Raw genomic sequence first — 21,648 nt, 5'->3', positions numbered from 1 at the left:
ACAATAAATCCCTCCGATGATGAGTCGGTATACCTAGAGGCGTTTGGTTCTCGACCCTCCACCTCCTGGGTGTCTCCGCCTTTTGACCCCCTCATGCAGGTAATTGCTCGAAAGGCTTGGGCTTCTCCTGATTCCGTAGAGCCAGTTCCCAGGAGGCCTTTAAATTTATTACAGCCCCTTCCGAACAGCAATTCCTTACGAAAGGTGTCCCGGTTGATGCCATGGTGGCGGCCGCCACTAAAAAGGAACTTGCAGATCCTTCCGTACCAGTCCATCCTCCTAACAAGGATTCCAGGACCATGGACAGGTATGGTAAGTGGATGTTTTCCTCAGCAACTTTTGCCATGCATTCGCTGAACTATTTGTGTCACTTCACCAGACTCCAAAGGGACATCCTTAAGGAACTAGGTGAAGTAGTACAGGATCCTGCAGCTCCGGGAGCACAAGACAAGATTGCTTCTCAGCTAGGAATCCTTAACTCCATAACCAACTCCTCCATGCAGCTGATTTCATTTGCAGCAGATGGAGCGAGTAGAGCCGCAGGCACAGGAGTGGCTCTGAGACGTCAGTCCTGGATGCGGCTCTGTAATTTTGCTGATCCCTTCAAGGCGTCCTTCACAAACTCTCCCTTTGATGGATCAACTTTGTTTGGTCCTCAAGTGAAGGATACACTGACCAGGTGTGAGCAGGATGGCAAGACTCTTTCTGCCGTAGGGGTCCATTTTTCCACCCCTTCTAGACCTTACCCCAAAGGACAGAAGGGTGGAAAGATGTGGTTCCGCAAATCCCAAGGAGTCACGCCAGATACACGTGGTCAGTTTACCCCTAGAGGCAGAGGGGGTAATAATAACAGACGCCGCCCTAGAGGCAGAGGGGGTCCACAGAACCAGGGAAGCAGAGAGTCTCTCTCTGACAAGCCCTTCCAGCATCCCTGAGGTGTTGCCCGACTGTCCATCCTTGGAGGCAGTCGGGGAAGATTATCGCTGTACCCACAAGCCTGGCTTTCCTCTCACAAGACAGATGGGTACAGTCGATCATATCCGAGGGTTACAAAATTCCTTTCGAGGAAAGTCCCTTCACTCACAAAAATTCCCTTCCAGATGTGCCACCCGGTCTAAGGGAAATCGCAAAGTTAGAAGTATCAAAGCTTCTACACAAAAGGGCCATTCAGCCAGTTACAACAGACCATTCAGAGCCGGAATCTACTCAAGGTTCTTTTGGTCCCCAAAAGACGGGAGATTGGAGACCAATATTGGATCTCAGCAGACTCAACAAGTCTGTGAAAAGACGAGATTCGAATGGTCACACTTCAATCAATTTTGCCCTTCCTGGGCAAAGACAACTGGATGTGCTCAATAGACCTTCAGGATGCGTACTATCACATAAAAATTCACAGACGCTCCAGAAGGTTTCTCCGCTTCCGGCTGGGGTCCAGTCACTTTCAGTTCAGAGCCCTGCCCTTTGGTCTCACTACAGCCCCCAGAGTGTTCACCAAATGTATGGCAGTGGTCACGGCTCACCTGAGACGTCAAGGATTCCAGGTGTTTCCATATCTCGACGACTGGCTCCTTTCAGCCACCACCAGGCATCAACTTCTCCAAGCCAGGAATTACACCCTAAATCTCTGCACTCAGTTAGGAATCTCGATCAACTACGAAAAATCCTCCTTGTTGCCCTGCCAGTCTATTACTTTCATAGGCGCAAATTTAGACACTGTTCGGATGTCAGCAACCCTCACAGACCAAAGAATCTCAGATATCCAAAGTCACGTGCGGATCATCCTTGCCAGCGAAAAGGTGCAAGCCAGACTGGTCCTGAAAGTGTTGGGCCTCATGGCAGCGGCCATTACCCTTCTTCCCTTGGCCCGCTTCTACATGCATCTTCTTCAATGGATGTTGTTCACCCAGTGGTCTTACCAGCAACTTCCCATGCGTCACAAAATCCTGGTTACACAAGCTTGCAAAAACCACCTATCCTGGTGGACTTCTCCCCAGATTCATCAGGGCAGACCCTTTGTATCCCCGGCCCCGGTAGCCACAGTCACTACGGACGCCTCCCTGATCGGGTGGGGGGGGGTCATTATCAGGGCAGGATGGTTCATGGGACGTGGCAACCATTCGAATACCACCTGCACATAAATGTCCTAGAGATGAGAGCAGTGCTTTTAACGTTGCAAGCCCTCAACGACTTTCTTCCCTTGGGAACAATTGCAGTTCACACGGACAACATGTCTGTAGTATGGTATATCAACAAACAGTGCGGAACCAAGTCCTACCCCTTGTGTCGAGAAGCTGTCAGACCTTGGCAATGGGCAATCTCCTCTCATCGGTTTCTGGTAGCAACGCATATCCCTGGGAAAACCAATATTTTAGCGGACAGATTGAGCAGAGCTATTCTCATGCCTCACGAGTGGTCTCTCAAACAATCTATAGTGGAGGAGATTTTTCTAGAATGGGGCCGCCCATGTTGCGATCTTTTTGCTACTCCCCAAAACAGCAAATGCCCAGACTTCTTCTCTCTCTTCCCACTGCCAGGCCACCCCCCCAGAGACGCTCTTACCCAGGATTGGCCCCAGGGACTTCTTTATGCCTTTCCTCCCTTTCCTTTGATTCCACAAGTTCTCCAGAAAGCCACCATTTTGAGAGCCAAAATGATTCTCATTGCCCCCTATTGGCCTCGACAAATTTGGTTTCCGTTCCTCCATCATCACCTATTGGTGCAGCCGTGGCATCTGGACCCAGTGCCAGACCTTCTGATTCACCAATTGGGTCAGCTGCATCGGTCTATTGCTTCTCTCAACCTCACAGCTTGGTTGCTCCACTTCCTTCCTTAGCCAGGCTCCCTATGATCTCTAACCCGGTTAGGGATATCATAGTGGCTTCCCTTAAATCCTCTACTAGAAGGATTTATACCAGCAAGTGGAAACGCTTCTCTTGTTGGGCGAAATCAAAGAATATAGATCCCTTTACTGCCCCTGTTCATGCAGTTTTGGATTTTTTAGCGGAAATTTTTCACTCGGGCTCTTCATCTTCCACGGTCAAAGTTCAGTTGGCTGCTATCTCGAACTTTCATGTCAGATTTGCAGATCACAACATTATGTCCCACAGGCTTTGTAGAGCCTTTCTAAAAGGGATTTTTCTCCTTAAACCTCCTGTCAGGAGTCCTCCTCCTCAATGGGACCTAAATCTAGTGCTGACATCCTTAATTCTTCCTCCCTTCGAGCCAGCTGTTTCATGTTCACTGAAGTTTCTTTCATGGAAAACACTCTTCCTTGTCGCTATTACCTCGGCCAGGAGAGTGTCAGAACTTCATGCTCTTTCTGTTCGTCCCCCTTATTTGGTCTTCCACAAGGACAGGGTATCCTTGAGGACTAAACCATCCTTTTTGCCTAAGGTGGCTTCGAAAACTAATTTGAACCAATCTATTAATCTCCCTGTATTTTTCCCTAATTACTCCAACAGATCGGAACAAAAATTACATTGTCTTGATGTTCACCGCCAGCTCAGATATTATTTGGACAGAACAAAACAATTCAGGAAATCCGATCAGCTCTTTCTTTCTTATGCTGAAAATAAGAAAGGCCTTCCTGTTTCCAAAGTTACCTTATCTAGATGGCTTTCTTCCACCATCTCCGAAATCTGTCAGCTCAGGGGCAAACAGCTGTGCTCAAAACCAAAAGCGCATTCCACCAGAAGTTTAGCCACTTCCACAGCCTTTCAGGCTAGACTCCCTTTAGACACTATTTGTGCAGCAGCCACTTGGGCCACTCCTCATACCTTTGTTTCTCATTATAAATTGGATTTGGCCTCCAGGGATAGAGCCAGTTTTGGTTCTACGGTTTTCAAGAGTCTGTTCCATTGAGCCACCCAGGATAGAGGTGCTAGGGACGCGGTCCCATCAAGCAAGAATGAAGGCGAGATTGACAACTTAACATGGAACCCATCAAGCAAGAAAGAAGGCGAGAGAAGACAACTAACATGGAACGTTATGGTAGGTACATAACTTCTCATTTGTAAATGTGAACTTTTTAATATGGTTTGATTACTTTTACATAAATGTAAGTTTGCCTCTGTAACATGTGATAATTCAATAAAGGTGTTTAAAAACATACCATAGGCAAAAAAAAAAAAACAATGTGGCAGAAAAAGTTGGGGTCTGCCTTGCTCACTTGTACATTGGTTTCATTTTCTTTTGAATAGTGGCTTTCACAGGCATCTTCAGATAATTCACATGCTGTGTACTTCAAACAGTGAGGCTCATATTGGTTTACCAGATTAACATATAATGTGAAGTTGTTCTGTCTCACCGTTCATTCTCACAGATTTGGAGCCAATCCTCTGCTACGAGTCAGCAGACTACAAAGCTCGAGTTCTTCAAATAGCTCGAGGCCAAGTCCCTACCCATGATGCACCTAGAGTTACCCCAGATCTAGTGTGCCACTGCAGTAGATCAGAGGTTCTAGCTTAGCTCGGGCTAGTAAAAAATTTTCTTTTGAAAATTTACTATAATTCTTATAAAAATATTTTGATGTTCATCTTTAGATACTTAGACTTACAGCTTATTGTGCAGTTTCCATTCCCTTGGTGTGCATTTTTTTCTTGACTAGTAGTTAGCTCTCTTGACCTCATTAAACCTTTAATAGTAGCTTGTGTGCCTTTGTATAGTGACCTTGTCTGTCACAGCCTTGATGTATTTAGTCCTAGGGTTTAGATCAATAGTATAGTGTGTGTGTAATAGTAGTTTATATTGTAGTTGTGTGCCTTTGTATAGTGACTTTTCTGTCACAGCTTTGATATATTTAGAATTTAGAGTTTAGATAAACAGTATAGTGTGTGTGTGTGTGTGTGTGTGTGTGTGTGTGTGTGCGTGCTGATTACCATTTTAGCTGATAGTTTTAAAAGGGCTTGTTTGATATTTCTTGTTTGGGTATGTCTAGTTCATTACAGCACCCTATTGAAATTGTGTTTATTACAGTATGGCTGACTATGATAAAAATAAACACCCTAAATCAGGGTTTAAGAAATGTCCTAAATGTGGTCAGAAAATGTCTGTCATGGACAGTCATGTAAATTGTGTTTACAGTTTGGGAGCATTGCAGCTCCAGGAAAACTGCTCAATTTGTCATTCTTTCTCTTCTAGGGTACTCCAGGAGAGAAAAAGAAAGTTAATTGACAGAAGTTTAGTTAAACCCTCCTTTCAAGTAGCTTTGAGTGACCAGGACAGGTCCAGCAAATCCTCAAAGTCTTCTAAGGCTTCTACTTCTTCTGAGGTAAAGAAATCTAAAAAATCTTAGACGTCTTTTCCGCAGACCTCGGAGCCAACCGTTTTGTCCTTTTGGAGCCAGTCCCTCATTCTGGAACCAGTATTCGAAGTGTCTAAGCCTCCACTCCTGCAATATGTAGCTCCTTCTATCCACTCATCTCAGTCTTGGATAAGCCTTTCTGATTTGGATGTGGATCATGTTTTGCAGAAGCTTTTACAGGCACCGGCCTTTGCTAAATTTTTATCGGCTCCAACTCAAACGGCTTCAGAACCGAAGACCCTTTTACCATCTATTACTCTTCCTCCTCTAAGCCATACTGGTCCTTCAGAGCCAGAGGAGTCTGACTTGATTGTTGAGCCTTTGGAGCCAATGCCTGCTCCAGTGTCCTCAGCGCAGATAGAGAATTCTAGGAGCCAACACTCTGGTCAGGTCTGGGGAGGATAGTCAGACTGACTTGTTGGTTCCAACTCAGCCTCTCGGGGCTTCGGCTCGGATGAGCTAGGCTCCTGACTCTGGGTCGGAGGCCACTGTCCCGGTGCCGGGGGTATAGACTGTTTCCTCGGATTCGTTGGTCCCTTCGAAGCCATGAGGAGAGTTATGTCTCCTAAGAAATCTTCAACTTCAGGTCTGGCTACCTCCTCCCCAAAAGCACCTGTGTCTGCTTCACAGATACTTGCCAAGTGTAGAGACCCAGAGCCTCAGGAAGCCCCACTGGGTGGCCCCTGCTCTTCTGAGACCTCACCAGAAGCCCCCACTGATGAGGTTCCCAAGAAGAGAATCTGAGAGAGGAAGCATTTAGACTCCCCCACAGGAGTCCCTCACATCCAATACCAACTTGGATGAATCAGAAGGGTCCCCCCTCTGAGGATATCTCATTTGCTGAGATATTGAAAATCTTTAGGCAGAGGGGTGACTGGCAGTCCACCAACCCTACTGAAGATGAGCTGGTTCTCCTAAATGCTTTTGGGTCTCAGCCCTCCACCTCTTGGGTGTCTCCAACCCTTTGGATGAGCTTATGCAGCTGGTCTCACGAAGGGCGTGGGAGTCTCCGGACACCATGGAGCCTGTCCCCAGGAGGCCTAATAAATTTATTTCTGCCTGCCAGGACAAATCTTTTCTTTCTAAGGGTGTGCCAGTTGATGCCATGGTGGTGGCGGCAGCCACCAAAAAGGAAATTTCAGAAACTTCCTCCTCTATCCATCCTCCTAACAGAGATTCTAGGATCATGGATAGATATGGGAAGCACAATTACAGTTCAGTGATTTTTGCACTGCGTTCGCTAAACTATCTTAACCCATTTTACTAGACTGCAAAGAGATCTCCTAAAAGAGAGCAGAAATACTCTTCAGGGTACAGTAGCTGCAGCAGCAGCTTGCTACCCTCTACTCCATAGTAAACTCATCCATGCGCCTCATTTCATATGCAGCTGATGGAGCGAGCAGGACAATGGGTACAGGAATTGCTCTTGGACTCTCCTGGATGCACTTGTGTTCCTTTGTGGAGCCCTTTAAGTCATCCTTTGTAAAATACCCCTTTTGATGGCTCGTCCCTTTTCAGGCCCAAAGTTAAGGAAACTTTGACCAGGTGTGAGCAGGAAGGAAAGACTGTCTGCCAGAGTCCATTTTTCCAGCTCTACCAGCCCCTACCCCAACGGTCAAAGGGGAGGAAAGATGCGGTTCTGCAAAGCCCAATGAGCCTTTCAGGACACACGTGAACCCCCCTTTCCAGGGGCAGAGGAGGGGGCAATAATGGGGGCAATAATGGATGAAGCCACCCTCGTGGCAGGAGGGGGGGTTCGCAAAACCAGGGCAACAGAGATCATTTCTTTGGGAAGCCCTATCAGCGCTCCTGAAAGGAGGCCTGACTGTCCTACTCTGGAGGCAGTTGGGAGTCACTTATCTTTGTATCCAGACACCTGACTCAAAATAAACAACTGGATGCAAAGTGTCATTTCCAGAGGATATTTCATTCCTTTCGCCACACCCCCTCCAATGACAAGAAAGGTCCCGGATGTTCCACCCAGTTATAGGGAACAGGCAACAATAGAGGTCCGATCATTGCTAACAAAAAGTATCATCCAACCAGTCCCAGCAGACCAGATAGGATCCGGAACTTACTCAAGATTCTTTAGTTCCAAAAAAGACAGGGGACTGAAGACCTATATTGGACCTCAGCAGACTAAACAGATCTGTCAAGAAAGAGAAGTTCTGGATGGTCACACTTCAGTCGATACTTCCCTTTTTAGGTGAAAACAATTGGATGTGCTCGATAGATCTTCAGGATGCATACTACCACATAAAAATGGCCAGACCATCCAGGGATCATCTGCACTTCTGGCTGAGACCAGTTTCGAGCCCTGCCCTTTGGTCTCACTACAGCCCCCAGAGTGTTCACCAAATGTATGGCAGTGGTCATGGCTCACTTGAGACGTTTTGGATTCCAGGTGTTTCCGTACCTAGACGATTTGCTCCTTACTGCCACCAGCAGGCATCAACTCATACAAGCCAGGGACACCACTCTTTCACTCTGCAGTCATCTGGGCATTACAATAAATGCAGGAAAATTTGCCTTGTTGCTATCGCAACATACCATTTTTATCAGAGCCGAATTGGACACCACCACCATTGAGACTTCCAGCAGAAAGAGTCTTACTACTCCGTCAGCAGGTCCACAATGTCATAATCAAAAACAAGGCTCCAGCATCAGATGTACTAAAATTGTTAGGCATGATGGCAGCTGCAATATTAGCCATACCATTGGGTCACATGCACATGCAGATTCTGCAATGGCTGATGTTCACTCAATGGTCTTTATCAAGAGCTCCCAATGTCTCATCTTATAATGATCATGAACACATGCAAAAAGGATATTCAGTGGTGGTTGACCTCTCCATGTCACGATAGGCCGTCCTTTTGTTCCACCCCACCAGCGGCCACAGTGACCACAGATGCTTCCCTGATAGGGTGGAGGTGACATTTTCAGGGAAAAACAGCCCAAGGCACATGGACTGATCAGAAGACACATCTGCATATCAATGTCCTAAAGAGGAGAGCAAAACTTTTAGTGCTGCAGTACTTCCAGGACACACTTCCTCTGGGTACAACTGCGATTCAGACAGACATGTCAGTGGTGTGGTACTTGAACAAACAAGGAGGAACCAGGTCCTACCCCCTTTGTCACAAGGTCCTAAGAGTATGGCAATGGGCTACATCCACCCAGTGTTTTCCGTTAGCAATGCACATCCCGGGGAAATCCAATGTGATAGCAGACAAGCTGAGCAGAGCAATTTTGTTGCCTCACGAGTGGTCCCTCAAGAAATAGTGGACAGGATATTCTGCAGGTGGGGCCAGCCTTGCTGCAACCTTTTCGCCAACCACAGGAACACGAAATGCAGAAGCTACTTTGCCCTGATTCCCCCTCTGGAAGAAGCCCCAAGGGACGTACTCATACAAGATTGGCCTCCGGGTCTCCTCTATGCATTCCCACCAATTCCATTGATACCCAAAATACTACGGAAAGGGAAGGACCTTCATTCTAATAGCCCCCCATTTTGGCTTTGTCAGATTTGGTTCCCCTTCCTTAGACTATCAATTAGAGGACCCCTGAATTCTGGACCCAGTTTCAGATCTTCTGACGCACTTGTCGGGGGAACTTCATCCCTCTCTCTTCAGTCCCTAAAGCTGACAAGCTTGGCTGCTCCAATTCCCATCATAGCCAGGTTTCATAACCTTTCTAATGAGATGCAGCAAATTTTAATATCCTCTCATAAATCTTCTACGAGGAAGCTATACCTTAGCAAATGGAAAAAAATTCTATATGGGCCTCTCAAAACAACACTGATCCCTACCTAGCCCCTATGGCCTCTATACTAGCGTCCTTGACCATGATTTTCAACAAAGGAGCTGCAGCAGCAACAGTTCAGGTTTAACTTGCTGCTCTCTCTAATTTTCACCTTGGATTTGAAGGATTGAACATAATGTCACAAACTACCCAAAGCCTTTCTCAAAGGGACCTTTCATCTCAGACCACCTGTGAAATCTCCGTATACCCCATGGAATTTAAATTTTATGCTTTTTCGCATTATTCTTCCTCCATTCAAACCAGCTTCCTCGTATGATTTGAAATATTTGCCATGGAAGATAGTAGCTATCACTTCTATACGCAGTGTGTCAGAGCTTCAAGCCTTGTCCATTAAGCCTCCTTATTTGATTTTCCATGCTGACAGTGTCTCACTACGAACTAATCCCTCATTTTTGCCTAAAGTCTGTACTGAAGCTAACCTTAACCAAATTATTGATTTGCCAGTATTCTTCCCCAGTCACTCCAACAACTTAGAATATATGCTGCATAAGCTTGATGTTCATAGCTCAGATTTTACTTGGATAGAACAAAAGAGTTTAGGAAATCAGAACAGCTTTTTGTTTCCTTTTCTGATTCCAGAAAAGGTATGCCAGTGGCCAAAACAACTCTAAATGGTTATCCGATTGTATCACATTTGTTTATTCATCTGCTAATATGCCCTTACAACAAAAAATTAAGGCTCATTCTACCAGAGCAGTGTCTGCATCCTCTGCTAGACTTCTTATAGATAACATTTGTGCAGCAGCCACTTGGTCAAGACCTCATACCTTTATCACTCATTACAAAGTTGACAGGGCCTCCTTTGGGTCTACTGTCCTAAAAAACATACTACCGTGAGACACCAGAGATAGATGGTGCTTGGAATGCTACCCATCTGTAAGAATGAAGGCCAGTTTTTTTTTAGCAAATCTGTGATTTAAAAAGTTTGTTACTGCTACATATTGTACTTATTTGCTGCCTGCACTGTCATTTTTGTGTTTAAATAATCTGTTCAACTGTTGTAGGCTACACACTAAAGTGTGATGGCCTTTTCTGTGCATTTAAAGTGCTGTTTTGATTGTATCTACTCTATTTTCTGAAAAAAAATATACTTGTTACCCACCTTTCTGAACTAGTACAGTTACAAGTTTCTGTGTTGCCCATACCTTATTTGGATAGAAGGAAGTTTCTCTGTTCACCTGTGAGAGAGGGGAGCTTTGTGAGCAGTTTATCTGTCCCTGGAGGAGTGGTTTCAGCCCAGAAGTTAGTTTATCGGCCATTTTGGGCTAATTTCTATATCTTTCACTTCCCTGCTGTAAAAACCGCATTTGTGCGGTTTTGCGCACCGGGCAGCACCGTTTAGCTGGAGTTAAACTATTCTCGGCTCCACAAAGTCTTCTCTTCAATTTTTCCCTTGGAACTAGACAAACTAACTTTAGCACTCAAACCATTCATTTCACAGTCAAGCACTTGCTTAAAACTCATAGCAAGCACTAATTAATCCTAGCACTAGATCCTCGCTATACTGTCCAGAAGGACAAGGCTCACTCTATTCGTCCCCACCAGCCAATCAGAAAAACAGCTTACTCTACCTATTCAGTCATGTCCAATGGGCAGTTTCTGGTGTACTCTCCAGTCCAACTGGTGAATCTGGGCATTTTGAGGCAATGTTACAACTGCCTCATGTACACAGACAACCCTCTCCTCCTACCACCAAACACCAATATATGCGAGAGATGCAATTATACAGCCAAACTGGAGGCAAAGCTCTCTCAACCCAAGACTGGAACTGACAGTCAAGAGGAGAAGCGTAATACTTGCAACACACTACCAGTCTCACAAAGACCTAATAAACCAACACCGGCAAATAACACACATGAACACATAAAAACATACTCAGAAGCGCTAAATAAAAATCCGCAAAAGCAACAGAGGCCTCCAAAGCAGACATCCAAGCAACCTCCACACCCAATCACCAACCATGAAACACATACTGCACATAATCAGTGTGCCACACAATCACAGACCTTAACGCAAAATAACATACCCAACACACTAGTAATATGCGACTCTATAGTCAGGCACACTGATGTCCCACTAACTAGGCTGGACAAGGATAAGGTTACAGTTAGCTGCCTGTCAGGTGCCAGGATTCACCACATAACACAAGCACTCAGGTCACTCCGGAACAAGTACAAATACAACTCTGTCATTATCCATGTTGGTGTGAATGACCCGAGACGTACCTCCCTGGACTACATGAAGAGAGACATGGAAGAGCTCTCTGATCATGTAGCCCAGGCCAGCATGACCCTGACCCTGAGTAGCATCCTGCCCTCACCAAGAATGATGCCACAGTATAAAGAAAAAAATTATCAATTTCAACAATTGGCTAAGTTTCTGGTGTCAAAGGGGATCCAGTATCTGTCTGCCTAGGATGACATGCTCAACAAGACATGTTGCTTCGCAAGAGATGGCTTGCACCGGTCACCCTTAGGCTTTCGAATAATGGACAGGGCTCTTGCCGCCCCCATAGTGCCTTTTTTAGGCAAGGCTCAAAAGACAAACCCACCACCATAAATAGCACAAGTAACCAAAAATTGAGGGTTATGCTACTCAACGCCATAAATCTAAACCTCAAAATGCACACACTCGAGGCACTCCTCAGTATGGAGAACATCTACACCTGTGCAGTAACAGAAACCTGGTTTAAGGCTCCTGAGAGCACCCCAGCACTACTAGGCTATAACTCATAGCATACCTTTCGGCCACAGAACCAGGACCAAAACACAAAAGGTGGGGGTGTAGCCATGTTCGAGGATACCCACACCTCCAGGTTAGTGGTGCAGCACAATGCATCAGAGATCATCCATGTGCAACTAACAATGGGCAAAACTGCAATCCAAATTGTAGCTTGCTACAGATCACCCACCATGGCCCAGGACCCCCATTCTGCATTTCTGGAGACACTGGGAAATATGAAGGTCCTACCAAACACCCTAATACTGGGTGATTTCAATTACCCAAACAAACTGGGAGAACTACTCAAGTACTAACTCCCTTGCCCAATGCTTCCTAGAATTTATAAACTCAAACGCCCTGGATCAACTGGTCAACACCCCCACCACAGGGAACAACATATTGGACCTGATCATCACCAACATGGGCGACCGGTGTTCCACACTGGAGGTCAACCCCTCACTGGTTAGATCAGACCATAGACTAATCACTCTGGATATCCACATTCCGCCCCCATCCCCAATCAAGGAAACCACCATGAAAAACTTTTCAAAAGCAAACTTCACTTTACTTTAGACCGAGGTGGAAAAGTTCAGAGTCCCCATGCTAAAGGACAATGCTGTCCAAGCTGCTGAAACCTTTACAAAGGCACTCTATGAGCATCTGCAGGAATGCATGGATCATGCTATCCCAAGTAAAACCAAGACTCGCTCCTCCAAGAAAAGGAAACCAGTCTGGTGGACCCCTGCCATAAACAAGCTGTACAACAGGAGGAGGAAACTAGTACAGAAGAGAGTAAAATCCCAAAAAGGAAAGACATCCCTGATCAGTATCAGCAATAAACTATGATCCCTCATTAAATCATCAAAGGCTAGTTTCGAAAGAAATATTGCAAATGACTCCAAAGATAACCACAAAGCATTCTTTAGCTATGTCAAGAACCTAAGTGGAAACTCTCGGCTCTGCTCTTAGTGCAGAATGGCACAAAATACACTGAACCGACTGATATTGCCAACATTCTGGCAGACAGGTTTAGTGCAAACTTCACCCCCCCCCCCTCACCCCCTAAAGGGCCCATAACCATACCAGAATAATGTAGGGCCTAGTCATTCACCGACACACAGGTTAAAACAGCCCTATCCAAAGCCAAAAACACAGCTTCAATGGGACCAGACGGTATCCCATGCTGTGTCTTACAAGAGCTCCAAAATGAACTAACCCCTCACCTAAACACACTGTTCAAACTCAGCCTCTCTACAGGCAACATACCAGAGTGGCACACAGCAACAGTTATCCCGCTCCACAAAGGTGAAGCCACAACAGACCCTAGTAACTATTGCCCTATAAGCCTGACTAGCATGGTCTGCAAGGCTATGGAACGCATAATCATGGAACTCATTAACAGAGACATTGGGAACTTCCAAACCTTGGACCCTACCCAGTTTGGCTTTAAGGGCAGATCATGCCTCCTAAACCTGGTGGACTTCTTTGAGATGGTTACCAAGGCATTAGACAAGGGAAAGGAGGTCCACACAGCCTACCTAGACCTCACAAAGGCTTTCAACACCATTCCCCATTCTAATATTATAGACAAGCTCACCAGCTTGAACATAAACCCCTACGTCACGAGATGGGTTGCCAAATGGCTTATGGATAGAAGCCACGTGACAGTTGCAGGCTCTACGTCTGACTCTAAACTGGTTACAAGTGGCGTCCCCCAGGCCTCAGTCCTACGACCCCTCCTGTTCGGTATATACTTCTCAGAGGCACAGGCAAGCATAGGAGGACTATGGCTGACCAAGTTCGCAGACGACTGCAAACTAGGGGCCATAATTGATTCTCCGGCTGATATAGACACCCTCAGGATGGGTCTCACTGAGACGGATACCTGGTGTCAAAATCACGGCCTCAAGCTAAATGCCAAAAAGTGCATAGTCATCCCCTTTGGAAAAAACAAAGTACCTGTGAACTACCATATAGGCGATAGTCCCCTAAATACAGAAAATGTAATAAGGGATCTGGGGACCCAAGTAGATACTAATCTCTTCTTTGATTAATCATATTGCCAAGGTGGTTAGAAAATCCTTCTATGTGGCCCACCTAATCACAAAAGGGTTTGCATCTAGAACAAGAGAGGTTATTGTGCCTCTCTACTCATCACTCATTAGACCCATCATAGAATACAATGCCTCATTTGGGATGTACCTTACAAGACACCTGCAACAGCTGGAAAGACCACAAAAGTACCTCACCAAGACAATTACTGGCCTCAGACAGATGCCCTATGCAGCCCGACTCAAGAAACTCCAGCTGTACTCGGTTGCATACCACTTACTCAGAGGTGATCTCTGCCTGACATACAAGGCCATGTCCGACCCAGAATTGATGGACATGCTCCACCTAAAAAAAAAAACAAATCCCGGAGAGCCACACGCTGTAGATATAAACCTCACCACAATGATAAATAGGACATGCTGGAGGGATAGATTCCTATCCAAGAGACTCCCCATGCTTTGCAACAGGATTCCAATATACATCAGGCAGAGCCCCTCACTAACACTCTTCAAGAGAAACCTTGAAGGGTGGATGGGAAACAGAAAATTTACCCCGGGGATCAGTGCAGTGGCTCTGCTAAACAGTGGCGCAGGGAACTAAAGGCTCTGCTGGACAGAGGCACAGGGAACTAATCTAAGGGGGTGGCGAAAGCCAACACATTCTGGCTAGGCTTAAAAATGCCCTTGGGCAGATAACCTAGTACTTACCTATGAATCTATGAGATAGAACTTCACATAAAGAAGTTATGTACTTACCATAACGTTCCATGTGAGTTGTTCATGTCACCTTCATTCTTATTCCTCACCCACCTACCCCCTTCCAGGTTTTTTTGAAGACCGAGATGCTGGATTCTTCCTGGTTGCTCAACCCTTCTATAGCTTTCTCTTATAGAGTGATAGAATGACATATGGTATTATACGCAGCAAACAAGAACTGAGGTAACTCTAGGTGCATCATGGGATAGGGACTTGGCCTCGAGCTCTTTGAAGAACTCGAGCTTTGTAGTAGGCTGACTCGGAGCAGAGGATCAGCTCTGAACCCCTTCTTTAAGAATGAAGGCGAGATGAATAACTCACATGGAACGTTATGGTAAGTACATAACTTTTTTTTGTTAGATTAGATAATGGCCTAGAACTTTGAAGAATAAAAGTGACAAAGTTGAAAGAGCAGATTTTTTTTTTATTTGAAGCAGTTTCAAGATAACTATGTAAAATCTGGCATCTTGTTTTCATGTGGACCATAGACGGAGCTACACTGACAAGTAGCTGGGAGGCTCATACGTAGGAATAGTAAACGTCAAGTTATGATCAGGCACATGGGAACCAAAGCACTTAAAGCTGAGTGCAGCATGGGAACTGTAAATCCAGTTGGATTGTGCTTATTGATAAGCCATTAGAGCCCCTTTGTGCTCTAGCAGTGTTAGTTGTTCACAGAAACATTTCCTGATTGGTATTAAATAAGTAACCATGGCAGTGATGATGTGAAGTCTTGTGCTTTGATAAGTTTAACTAACATTTTTTTTATCCATTGTGCATGCAGCCAAGTTTCTAATTGGATTATTGTGTGTGTGAACATTTCCAGCTACTGATGCACTCAAGGGAATACTTGTCAGGCACTCACTATGTTCCTTTTAACCAGGTGCAATTTCATAAATTAGAGTAAATACTGAACAAGACAGCCTTTATGATAGTGTCACTGCTGAGGTTTGTAAGCTTTTGAAGTGAAAAAATATCGGTTGTGTCACTGGTGCATGCTGAGGTATTAAAATTAATAAGGCTTCCTTAATAAAGTAGGATTCTTGTTTTCCTTGTCAGTACAGAGAAAGGGTCAGAAACACTTCTGAAGATGAAGGCTGAATCTGAAGTAGAGTCTCTAGCTTATTCCTCCCACATTCATTCTCCAGTGAATTTCAAATCAGATGAGAAGGATAAACTTTTCCCTGGTCCTGGTTTCCCATTGGAGTAACTCTCCCTTGGGGACACAGCTGCAAAAATAATACAGAATCTTCAATGAAAGGATAAGGAAGTATCCGATGTCCAGAAGAGATATCATGACTTGTTGTTAATGGGTGTTGCTAAGCCTTCAGCAATACCGTCTGTGGTCGAAGCCTTGCAGGATACTTTTTCTTCAGCTTGTCTAAACTCTCTGTCTCAACCTCTAGCCCCCAGAAAAACTGAAAAGGTTTATAAGGTTCCAGACATCTTCAGGTTCTTGTATAAAAATACTTCTTCAGATGCAGCTGTAGTATTAGTTGAATTTGACAAACCTACTAAAACTCCGCCTAATGACACAAAGACAGCAGAGCTATGGACATGTATAGAAAAAAGGTGTACACTTCTGCTGCACTTACTTTCTGTCATCAACTATCAAACTCGTATTACTAGATATCTTTTTATCTCATTTGTATTAACGTAAAAACGTTTAATGCAAAATATGTCTGATTCAGGCAATAAGGCTTCTTCTATCTTGTGCTACTCATGTAGCTAAGCATTTGATCAAATGCAGTTATGATGCAGCAGATGTGTGTTCTGTTGCTGCTGCTGTTAAGATGTCAAGACCAGGTTGCTGTATGCACCTTTCAACAGGGAAAACCTTTTTTCGTCCTGTAGCTACTGAAATCTTCAAAATCTTGTAGGCAAATTATGCGGATTTGAAGCAGATTTTTCCCATCTCCAGTTTCTAAATACCAAAGAAACAGTCCTTCCTAAGCTGAACCATCCTTTTGTAAATACCACAAATCTCAATAAAAAAGGCAAAAGTCTTCCAAAAGAAGTACCAAGGGAAGTCCAAATCAGATTTCAAAGGAAAGATTCCTATTCCAAACAAATCAACTAATTTGCAACTCTCAGCTATTCTTCCCTACTATCAAATCCCCCTTGCTCTTTAAAACTTTTTTTTCTCAGTTCCTTTCTGTATGGAGACAGAGAACATCAGGCCAGTGGGTTCTCAGCATTATAGAGAAAGGCTACAAATTAACTTGCCTACTACCAGTACCACATAACTGCATTTGATCAAATGCTTAGCTACATGAGTAGCACAAGATAGAAGCCTTACTGCCAACCCCCCCCAGCTACACCACTGGAGCCTTCCCTTAAAAAAAGCATATAAATTAGTGTACAGAAACAGGCTGGCCTCCTCCATACACAGTTTTGGTGGTACATAACATTATCCTACTGACTATACTACATTAACTGACCATTATTCTTGTACACCAAGTCTAATCAAAATGATTGTGTACTGGCTAATATTTTAAGTATACAATATTTTCAGACATGCTTGAGTTGTCTTCCATAAAAAAATGTGCAACTCTCCATGAAGGTTAGTCTTATTATATGACTATTTTAAGGAAACCAGATCACTTTTTTTCAGACTACAGGCTTAAAGCTTCAATCACAGGTCAGAAGAGGAATTTGGTTGTGTGACAAACACATATTAACATCCTATAAGCAGAATAGTCTTCTATTGCACTTTTGGGGAGGGGGATAAATGTATGTGTCTAGGGAGGATTGACTTCTATGGCAGCCCTCTCAGCCCTCTCAGTGCCATCAGCACTCGTTTCCTTACTCTTGAAAGCAGAGGTCAAATAACTAAAGCCCACTCCATGGATTTTTTTTTTGTTACTCTTAATGCACCAGTACATTTAGCTCCTGGTTTAAGGTCAAGGAGGATTTGATTTTGAATTTGAATTGATGATTGACTTTCGAGCTACGATGAAAATGAATCACTTAGTTCACTTTCATTTAAAGTTAAAGCAGTCCAATTAGCAGCTACTGTACTGATCATCACATTTAAGACACACACACACCAGTTGCACATCATTCACAAATCACATGAAAAAAGCCACGTCAAGTAATTTTTTAATAATAAAAGAAGCGTGCAAGTCAGTGCAGGCTTCAGCATAATAGTTTCTGATTCCTTTGATGCAGTTCTGTTAGGCATATTTTTTTTTTTTTCTTTTTTACTTACCTCTTGGAGCCGGAGATAAATTTTCTCAACCTGAATCCTCCTTGAGTCCTGCAGAGCGGACATTGGTGGGCACTGGGTAGACTGCCAGACCAGACTCTGCAGAACTTAAATTTAAATTGTAATGTCCGCAGCCAGTCAGCCACAGACAGCTTTGCCACCAGTCGCTGCTACTCATCCAATTAATTTAAAAGTCCGTCCAGCTTTAAACTTGCAAATAACAAAATGGAAGAAAATCAGAAATTGAAGGGGCCACTATGAAATTCATGGCACTCCATTATTTAGCCCTCAAAACTGGTAAATACGAAGGAATTCAGTATGGTTGAGAGGTATGCTTTGGAGGGCATGGTCAAGGAACATAAAAGTCCAAGGTAATTATCAAACCATGGCAGGAGCTACCATGTAAATGTCAAAGAAATGAAAGCCCTGATCATGACTCTGCAAGCTTTGCATTACCTTTGCTCTCCAGGAGTCCTTTGAATCCTCATAGACAATACCACTGTAATTTGTACATAAACAAACAAAACCTTACCACTGTAATTTGTGCATAAAGAACAAAACCTTATCTATGCAGACTTGCAGTGACAGCTTGGGAAATAGCTGTTCATTAAAATGTCTTCCCTTTGACAGTTTATATTCCCTCAGAGAAGAATTATGTGGCAGACTACCTCCGCAAATCCAAAACAGACCCTTACAAATGAATGCTCAGCTGAGAGGTCTTCCTTCACATTACCCATCTGTGGGGAACTCCTCAGATCTTACTACCTCCACTTTGAGTAGGCGCCTCAAACTGTTGTGCTCCACAATCATATGCCCAGAGTCTTGCAGAATGAATGCCATGTCAGTCTCTTGGAAAGGGAAATTCCTTTTCTTTCCACTGACCGGCTTTTGGCCCAGACAACTTTGATTCCCTTCTTTTTTACCTGGCCAAGGGCAATCACAACAAGTTACCCTACAAAGTGTATTTGCTTAAAAAAAAAATACCTACAGCAAGAAAATCTTAGTTCCAGAAGAAAAGAGTTTTCTATTTGGTGCCAAAAATAAAAAAATGACCCTTATCTGCTGGGGATTCCTACTATTTTTATTTATGTGGGGGAGCTGCTAGACTCAGGACTGACCTATTATTTTCTGTTTACCAATCGATCCCCTTTCTGCATGTTTTGAGCTCAGACAATTTTTAAAATGAGTAATTTACATTAGAACACTAAGGAAACCCATTCCACCTCCTTGGGACCTGAATTATGTCCTATAGAAGGTAGTTCCTTTTGAGCCAGCCATTTCTACCAGTTTAAAGTTTTATACATAAACTGCTTTGCTTGTGGTCCTTAATTCACCAAAGCGGGTTTCTGATCTGCAAACCTTTATGGCTTTCCTTTCCTTTCAGATCTTTCACAAGGACATGAGATCCTTGAGGACTAACCCTTCTTTTACGCCTAAAATTGTTAATGAACTGTTTTTGAGCCAATCTATAACTTGCTTCTTTCTTCCCCAGTCATCACAACAAGGAAGAGATCAATTTGAATTTGCTGGACATTCATAGACAGCTTAGAATTCTATCTAAATAAAACTAAGACTATTAGAAAATCAGATCAGCTACTCGCCCTTCTCAGGATAAAAATCTGGGTTGCTGTGTTTTTAAACAGATAATCTCCAGGTGGATATCATTGGCTATCTCTTTCTGTTACTCTTTTCATTCTGTCAGGACTGTTACCTCTTCTAGTGCCTTTTTTTCAAAGGAGTAGATTCAAAAAGCATTTTAGAAGCAGTCAGTTTGTCTTCCGTTCACAACATTACCAAGCACTGTAAAGGAGATGCCATGTAGGGATGCAGAACTGGATTTTGACAGATCAGTTCTTCAGGGAACACCAGACTATTCCCATGCCTCAGTCCTCCTTCCAGTAATCTAAAAGCTTTGGGGATCTTTCTGTAAATAAGCAATACTGCAACAGTGATCATTATGAAGGACATACAGTACAGCTGTTTAAGAACTTACCATAACAGTAGATGTCTAAATTGATCACTACAGTACCTGCACCACCTCCTCCTTTCTTTTTGGCTGAGGTAGACCCCTCTCTCTCTCACTCCTGACATGAGTCTTGTTCCTTTTACTTTTTTGCCTTATTTCTTCTCTGCCTGCGTCAAAAAAGTTCCAGTGAACTTCACACACACACCTTATGCAGTAGCACTCTCTCTCATCCCTGGGTCATGAGACAGATGTACACAGAGTGACAGGAAGGCACCCAAGCTTTGGTATACTGGCCAAACGTACATTATTCTTGTCAGGATATTTCCCATATGTAAGCAATGATTCAACAATGAACAGTCTAAGCATCTACTATTATGACAAGTTCTTAAAGTATACGTTTTCATTTATAAATTAGCATTCATGCTGATGATTTCTGCCACATATGTAGTATCCTATAACTGTACCTTGTTTCTTGTATGCTGTGTATTTTAACAATCCAGCACATTCTGGAAAACTCCATCTCATGCTTAAGCCATTTCAGATGTTTTTCTAGAGGTATTTCTTGGCTTGCAGGCTTGCCTGAATACTACGGTTATTTACTCCACTTTCCTTTTCATCCTGCAACCTTTCTTGAAATCATGTCCACAATTAAACCCCTAAGCTATCCTTTTCAGTTTAGTAACATACGGTTGGATATACATTAGCATTTCTGTTGAAAAAAAAAAATCAAACCAGAGATTAATACTTTCTTGCTTGGCATTGATTTAAAATGAATTCACTGAGTTAACCACCTCTTCAAATGTTTTATAGCTTGGCTTTTTAGTGTCAGATTTAAACTGTATGGCTGTGCTCCAGCAGCACTTGGTAACTAGGTTATTTTCTCTGATAATCTCAATACTGTTTGCAAGAAAAAACATCTTGCAGTGTTCTTCCCCACTTTATATTTGATTAGCAAAAGAGCAACAGTTCTGGTTTTCCAATTGCTTTTGATACGTTTTTTTAAATTTACAGATTCGTCTTGCTAATGTACAATATCCAAGAAGTTGGAGCTACCACAAAAATAAGTAAATAAAACTTGATATTCTTTATTCCAGCCATTAGTAACGGGCACATCATTCAGCTTACACTTTTATAAGTAGCAGCTAATTTCCGTTTCTTATAAGACATTCAGTAGAATAAATGTAGTTAATTTTGTTTTTCATTAATTCAATACCTAGAAATAGACTATTCAGAGGAAAGAATGTGACACAGACTTAAAGGGAGCAGTCTACTAAATGACACGACATTTCATACCATAGGTAGTTTTGTACTTGTGAATCAGATCAAATTTGTCAACCTTTACATTCTTACTTACTGCAGATAGTCCAATGTAATGCTTGGATTTACTGTCTTGTATTTTTATTTCTAGGTCTAAAAGGGGACAGTGGCCCACCAGGATTAACTGGACCCCCAGGCAATACTGGCCCACCAGGGTCACCAGGTGAGAATTCACAGATTTAAACAAAAATTTGAACATGTAATTGAAAAAAGAAAAACAGTCTGTTTTATATATAATGTGTGAAACATAAGTAGAGACAGATAAGTATGAAAGAGTTGGGCTTCCTATTAATTTAGGATACCATCTGCTTGAGCTACACTTTAAACATTTCACATTTTCAAAGCAAGCAATCTCTATAGCATGGAGTGATAAAGCCCTGACTATGACCAAAGTCAGAATAGTGGCTTGGGTGATCGAGGAGCTGGGCAGGAAAGGTGGGAATGACAAATACCATCTCGCTGTTCCTGGGATTAGGAGTAATGATCATATTTTGACTGCTCACCA

At 43.4% G+C, this 21,648-nt stretch overlaps 1 protein-coding gene across 4 annotated transcripts in view; it reads left to right on the top strand.

Moving 5' to 3' along the window:
- The window catches only part of COL4A5 (collagen type IV alpha 5 chain), a 3,591,008-nt gene that overhangs the window by 3,249,883 nt on the left and 319,477 nt on the right, over window positions 1-21,648 (top strand). For all 4 annotated transcript variants that reach the window (XM_044057208.1, XM_044057205.1, XM_044057207.1 and 1 more), the window contains one exon: window positions 21,235-21,306. In XM_044057208.1, coding sequence (XP_043913143.1) covers window positions 21,235-21,306 — 72 coding nt within the window. The remainder of the gene's footprint in view (window positions 1-21,234; window positions 21,307-21,648) is intronic.

The sequence above is a fragment of the Protopterus annectens genome, chromosome 15.part0 (assembly GCF_019279795.1).
Source record: "Protopterus annectens isolate FY-2018-M chromosome 15.part0, PAN1.0, whole genome shotgun sequence".
Lineage (NCBI taxonomy): Eukaryota > Metazoa > Chordata > Ceratodontiformes > Protopteridae > Protopterus > Protopterus annectens.
This window is presented reverse-complemented; position numbering and strand designations above follow the sequence as displayed.